The 6,760-nt window shown below is 43.5% G+C and overlaps 1 protein-coding gene across 4 annotated transcripts in view; it reads right to left on the reverse strand.

Moving 5' to 3' along the window:
- KCNH7 (potassium voltage-gated channel subfamily H member 7) overlaps positions 1–5,170 on the reverse strand; it is a 237,449-nt gene extending 232,279 nt beyond the window's left edge. For all 4 annotated transcript variants that reach the window (XM_033007898.2, XM_033007897.2, XM_033007899.2 and 1 more), the window contains exons 1-2: positions 4,335–5,170; positions 2,083–2,313 (exon numbers count right to left, since the gene is read on the reverse strand). In XM_033007898.2, coding sequence (XP_032863789.2) covers positions 2,083–2,313; positions 4,335–4,410 — 307 coding nt within the window. In that variant the 5' untranslated portion in view covers positions 4,411–5,170. The remainder of the gene's footprint in view (positions 1–2,082; positions 2,314–4,334) is intronic.
- Positions 5,171–6,760: the final 1,590 nt, after the last annotated feature.

Below are 6,760 nucleotides of genomic sequence, written 5' to 3' on the forward strand. Positions count from 1 at the left end.
AAATGATCAAGCTGTCAAACATTTGTGCATTTGAGTGCATACCTGTCTTGCATTTTGTCAATTTTTGCCTGTAGTCAGTGACTTGCTATTTTAAATTATATTTACAATTCAAAATAAGTCACCTGTATTTGTTTAAATTTAGCAGTTCATATAGTGCACATGGTAATTCCTGTTCACATTTTGACCAGTAAAGTTTTGAGGAATTCAACCTAAATTTGTATAGAACTGTCATCTGTAGCTTTTGAAATTCCTTAACCTTCAAACATATGGTCTAGTAATTTAAAGAAACTATTTAAAGAAGTTATTGACAACCCTTATGCATAAGACTGTTTACAGTGAATAATCCATAACTCTTGTTTATAACATGCTTCAGAAGTCAAAACTATTTCCAAAAAATACGGCAATTTTTATGGACAGTTTTACTTTGGTTTGCCTCAAACAGATTATGCTGTGCTGCATGATGCCAGAATTCAGCATATATTTTAGAAAAAATATACATTTATATATTTTAGAAAAATATGTATTTGCGGGAATTGACAGATAAACAGTACTTTAGTTAAGCACCTTTCCCTCCCTCCTAATATCTTGGCAGACTGAAGCACTTTTAAATGACCAGATCTCAAAACAGTGCTCCAGGCTGGTTGCTGTGAAAGTTAGCAAAGACATTCTCCTTTTGCAATATTATTTTTAACACGCCAAGTTAACACAAACACAGGCTAGATGTGTAAAAGACATACGGTGCCAGGTCTCCTGGGAAATCTATGTTCAAGGCACAGTTACGACAACAAATTTTACCAAAATCTGCTCCAGACCACCGAACCAGATCTAAGAATAAGGGACTCTACTGAGAATGTGCAAAGAAGAAAATGCTTAAATATTGGTTGTGTGGGTAGAATGGTTGGCCTGAGTCCTGTCTGAATTATATCAGCCTAAGCTAAAAATAATATTGTCTTTCCACAGTAACAACAATTATTGAGAACAGGGTTTAACTCTGTGACTTTAAAATGCGAGAGCATTCATTGCATGTGATTCTAAAATTGATGCAAACACCACACTGGCACTTCTCCAGAACTAATTTAAGCTCAGCATTTGAATATGAATTTCCTTTTCCTTCTCGCAAGAGAGTACACAGCAAGAGACAGAGTAAGGTACACCACACTTGTCCATTACTTGGGATTTGTTTGAAAGATGGGTGTTTCTGTCGATAACCCTGGGTAATTAGTAAAAAAAAAAAAAAAAGAAAAAAGAAAACAAAACCCAAACCCTATATATAACTATTATGTATCATAATTAACTTTCATGTGTATGGGTTTTTTTTTAATCTGCAAATACAGTAATTTATACATTTTATGCTCTTAACAGGAAAAAAAGCATCAGCATAGCAGATTTAGCCATTCTTCATATAAAGAGTCTTCACTGAGTAACAGGGAAACTCTTCATAGTTTAGCCATCCCAAAATTAGGATAACCTCTGTGGATCAGTTGTAGGTCCTCCAACTTCACAATACCTCATCTTCGAAAAAGAAGTGTCCCTTTCTTTATAAGCTAATGCTTTCTTCGTGATAGGCCAATTTTTGCTACTTTTAACTGTTGTACTTTTTCCAATAAAATACTGCATTTGAATTGAGGTACAGTTCCAATTGTGTGAGGCAGGCAGAGCAAAGCCCCCTGAAACTGATACACCATTCCTATGTCCTGTGAGATGAAACAGTTCATAAAAATTTACATTCACAGGATGTCCCCTATACGCTCGTGTTACCTGTTACTTGCTGTAGGGCTGTTCACTTTAGGAGATTTACATCTGCTTTAAACCAAGAGAGAGGAAAACTTTTATTCAGCAGTTGCAAACACAGGGCTAGCTTCATTCAGCTGCTAGAGGCAGCGTACAGTGCTACTCTCTATACACCCACTACTTTCAGGGCAGATTCCCTTACTGGTATACATAAGCGTACTTCACTGGACTTCAGAGAAATTACAACACTGCTCCAGCAAAGGGTCTGGCCAGCAGATCATACACACTTCTTTCACCAATCAACTGATAACCAAACACACTAAAGGTCTTGAAAATAAAAACAGACTTTACCATCTTTGTGATAATAGGTGACTTCTACTTTCCTCTCCTCTGACCCCAGCAGTGCTTGAGCAATTTGGGCAATATGATGTCTTTTGGTCTCTGGACCATGAAGAAAATCACAGGTGCAAGGCTTCTGCATGACATCTGGCCTGGAGAACCCGGTCATCTCACAGAACCCATCATTGCAGTAGATGATAGCACAATTCTGCACTCTAGCATTAGCAATGATGAATTTTTTATCTGCAATAAAAGAAAGTGATGCATTTTTTAGTACTCTCTCAACATTTCATAAAGTGTCAATTTCATGGTTGGATGCTAAACAACCCTTCTTTTCACTGGGGTGCCTGAAATGCAGAGATTTTCAGTCATTTAATGTAGCTAATTTGATCCATAGCTTTTAAAGAAACTTCAATCAATTTAGAATACATTAAAGATGAAGATAGTTGTCTTTTCAGGAAATAAAACCAGATTATGCAAGTCTTTTGCAAAATTCCTTTTGACTTAAAACTTTTATCTTTTTTAGCTTCATGGAAACCCAGGTGATGCATGCCATCCTGTCAGCCATAACCCCAGGAAAGTCCTTGAAAAGTCAGTAGCTTCTTTTTGGGGAAAGTGGGGCCTTGGGAAGGGGGCTCTAGTCAAGTGAAGTGTTTCCTGGGATAAGGTCCAACCAGCTCAGTCTACCCTGTAGGGATTTTCATTGAGGTGAATGACAGCAAGTTTATAGTCAGTATTTTAACAGAACTATCTAGAAAATAATAAGATTTTTTTTTCCCCTATGTGATTATTTTAGGCATTACACTTACAAAAAAAATATTCCTTAGTTAAAAAAAAAAAAAAAAAAGGAGTATAAAGGTACACGAAAACCAAAGATTACGATGTTGGAATCATTTTGCACAGCCTGTTGAAGTTCTGTGCCTGAGTCCATCATCCTTTGCCAAACCTTCACCTGACAAAAAGGTACAAAAGTTTTCAACTGTTATTTCATTTGTTTCTGTTTACCGCTATAACAAACTATTCCCATTATAATTATAAATGTGCATCTTTGATATGTTTACTGTTAATAACATGATTTTCTGCTTAATCACACTAGTAGGTCCCTTGCTTCATAAAAGACTTTTTTACGTGACATCAAGTTTGCAGTTCAAGACTTCAAAAATTTAAAGACATTCTGTATTTCAATACAGTGAAATATTTGCAGAGAAAAATACAGATTTCATTCTTGCTTCTTCTACTTTCAATCATGCTAACTTTAACTTGCCTGCTTAGCAGGTAGTGCTCTATTTTCTTCAAAATATACACACTTTACTGCATAAAAACTTTTCTTGGGTAGCAACACTGACTTAGCATTTAGATATATTAGGACGACAAACACCATCGGTATTTTTTTTTCCTCAAATAATAAAAACATTAAATTTGTAACGTGGGTTCAAGTATAAGGAAGTATATAAACTGGAATTAGCTGTAAGGGTTTGCACCAGGCTGATACTAAATTATGCTAAATATTTAAATAAATGTACATATATCAAAACTACTGTTTCTAAATGAAATTCATTTTAAGCATCAAGTGTTCCTTCTTACTGTTAACAGTAAACCGGAGTTCCAGCCAGGAAAAAAACACTTCAGCTTCAGCCTCCCTGACAGGTAGTAAACTGATGCATTGGAAAAGATCTCACAGACTCTCCCTGAGGATGCATTTGCACTGGTTTGATAGATACTTTAGGCTTCCATAAACAAAGCAGAAATATTTGACAACTATATTGAAATGCAGTCATGACAACAAGGTAAGAGAGTATTTCCCCTTTAATAACTCCTCTGCATATTGTTTCCTCTAAATCAAAGTCTGACTGTTCTGCTTTATTTTGAAAAGACAATAATAATAATAATAATAACAATCATCATCATCATAATAAATCTAGCTTATTTTTTAGCCATTGTACAGACAGGGAGATTTTACACTCTTTTTAGAGCCATCTCACCGGTTCAGAAGGTAAGAGATATAACTTCTATAGCTATACACTATGGATACAGGCAAAGATAAAAACTATTCCTTGAAATAGTAGGGGGGAAAAAGACCAATAATTCAAGACGGTAATCTGTATTCTAGATCAAAACCAATGTTACTCCTGCCAGGGATCCCCTCCTTACCTCTGGGGTTTTCTTTCCAAGCTACAAACTTAAAATAGTCTGGAGCTGCTGTCCATTTAGTCACAAGCAGAATCAAACCACGGTAGCAAAATAGATAGAAAGAGAGAACTTACTTTGCCCTTCAAATTTTCGTATGATTGTACCCAAAAATGTATTTTGTGGTGCCACGTGACCTCTGCGAACAGGCATGTTTGTACAGCTCTTCGGTTTTCTGTGCACAATGACTTCTCCAAGGATCTCCTACACGGCTCCAGCCCAAAGCACCGAGCCAGCTACCCTTTGTGACAAATCATCGTCCTCTGGAGCTCGGAAATCTCTTCCCATTAGCACCACTTCTAGACACACGCTTTTTCTATTGGAGTGAGATCCATCCCCCAGTTTCTTTCTTTTTCTTTCTTTCTTTCCTTGCTTTCTTTTCTATTTTTTTTTTTTTTCTCGGAGGAGCTCGGACGCTATTGTCTGGGGCGGGTAGGGGTGGGGTAAGCAGCAGGAGGTGGGGGGAAGATTACAAGGGTAATCGATCTCTAGCACCAAACATCGCCAATTTTCCAAAGCAAATGGCTGTGACCCGGCAGTTTCCGACGCTGTAGTGATGGTTAGAGGGCTGGAAGACTAATGTTGCTCCGCTGCCAGAGGGAGTGACGTTCCCCCCCTCCGGGCTTCACCACGGCGCGCAGCAGCTCGGATTACTCAAGCGTGTTTTAGCAAGAGCCAGCCAATAAATCTCTTCAAAACTCAGCGACAAACAGCGGCATCAGGAATGAACTACACGCCGGCAGCACCGCGACGTGCCACATCCCCCACCGCTGCGGCTGCAGGGGGGCGGCGGGGACCGCGGGCGCTGGCGGCTGGGGGAGCCGCCACCTCCGCCGGCCCCAGCTCCTCCGCCCTCCCGGCACCGCCGGCCCTTTCGCGGCCCCTGAGCGTGGCCCGCCGGGGAGCCCCTGGCGCTGCCGGGGCCGGGGGAGGGAGGGAGGGAGGGAGGGAGGGAGGTTTGTCCACGCCCCGTCCGCGGGGAGGGGCGGGGGGGGGGGGGGGGAGGCGCGAGTTGGGGGCGATTTTGAGCGACGGGTTGCGGGGGGTGGGAAGGGACCACCGGAGCCCTCGGCATCCTTCCCCGCCCCGATGGAAGGGATCGCCCCCTCCTCCCGCAGCATGACCCAGACGAGGACTTCCCCCCGCCCCACGCACCCCTCCTGCCGAGGACGGGGGATCCCCACTCCCTCCCCCAGCGCCGGGCGCTGCTCCCTGGGTGCCGAGCAGGTGCGAGCCGCCGCTCAGGGGTCGAGAGGGCGGCGCGGAGGGCGCGCCGGGTCCCCGCGGGTGCGGGGCGGGGTGTGAGCTGCGGCAGGCAGCCCCTCGCCCGGCCCGGGGCGGGGACCGAGCGGTCACCGCGGCCGCCCCGCGGCGGGAGCTGCGGCCCAGGGCCGGGCTCCGCCCCGCCACCCGGGGCCGGGGCCGGGGCCGGGGCCGGGGCCGGGGCCGCGCCGCCCGCTCGGAGCTGGCCGTGGTGCTGAGCCGCCGCGGCCGGGCCCGGGGAGCGCCCGCCCCCCCAATTCCCCGGCCTCGCTCCGCTCAGCTTCCCCCATCCCGCAGGAACAATCGGGGAAGCTCCCGGGGGAAGCGAGTATTATTTTTTTCCGGCTATAATTAAGGTTCCCTGCGCTACCCAGCAGGCAGAACGGCGTGCGTTCAGCACGGGCGCGGCGAGCACCGGGGGACCGCGGCGAGGTGATTAGGGGGAGGGAGCTGGGGGCAGCCATGCGGTGCTGGAAAGGCATCTCCAGGGTAGTGCACAGCCGCTGCGGCTGCTTAATAAACTCACAGGGAAGAAAAAAAAAAAAAAAAAATACAGGCACCTGCTCACCGTTCTTTGTAATTGCACGCACAGGATATTGAGCCGGCAAACCACCGCCTCCCACCTGTTCTTCCGCAACACAAACAGGTGTTTCCTTATTCCCGTGGGCTTCTCTCAGGTGTGGCCTTTGTTTCACTGATACTGTGTGTCATCCTCTATATTTATCAGAGGAGGGACACAGTCTGTTGAGTATGTGGGTACATTTCTGGACTAATTTTGTTTAACCTCAGTGGAATCATTCTGGATTTACACAACTGTAAATCATGTCTGAAAATATCATTTATATATACATAAATTATATTTAAAAGGCTGCATAGTAATTGACTGTATACTAATTACAAAGCCTCAGCTACATTAAGTGATAAGTAATCAGGTACATAATCAGTCTTAGAAAGTGAGTGTTGCTTATTTACAGAAGCAAATGTTTCAATCTCTATACTCAGAAGTATGAATCACAGAAATAACAGCCATAAATTCTTTGTATTCATAATATTTGGAGAACTATAACATTTTTGTGATGCTGATCAATACTACGGAAAAAACTCTTACAGTATTTTTACTCACTTTTCATGTCATTTGGACAGTGGATTAGGCTGCAGGTTGAATTTTTCAGCTCTTTGTCTTGACCAAGAACATAAATTGCCTTGCAAATGTATTCAAGTTGCCAAAGAACACAGCGTA

This window comes from Tyto alba, unplaced genomic scaffold, assembly GCF_018691265.1.
Source record: "Tyto alba isolate M040663 unplaced genomic scaffold, T.alba_DEE_v4.0 Super-Scaffold_7, whole genome shotgun sequence".
Classification (NCBI taxonomy): Eukaryota; Metazoa; Chordata; class Aves; order Strigiformes; family Tytonidae; genus Tyto; species Tyto alba.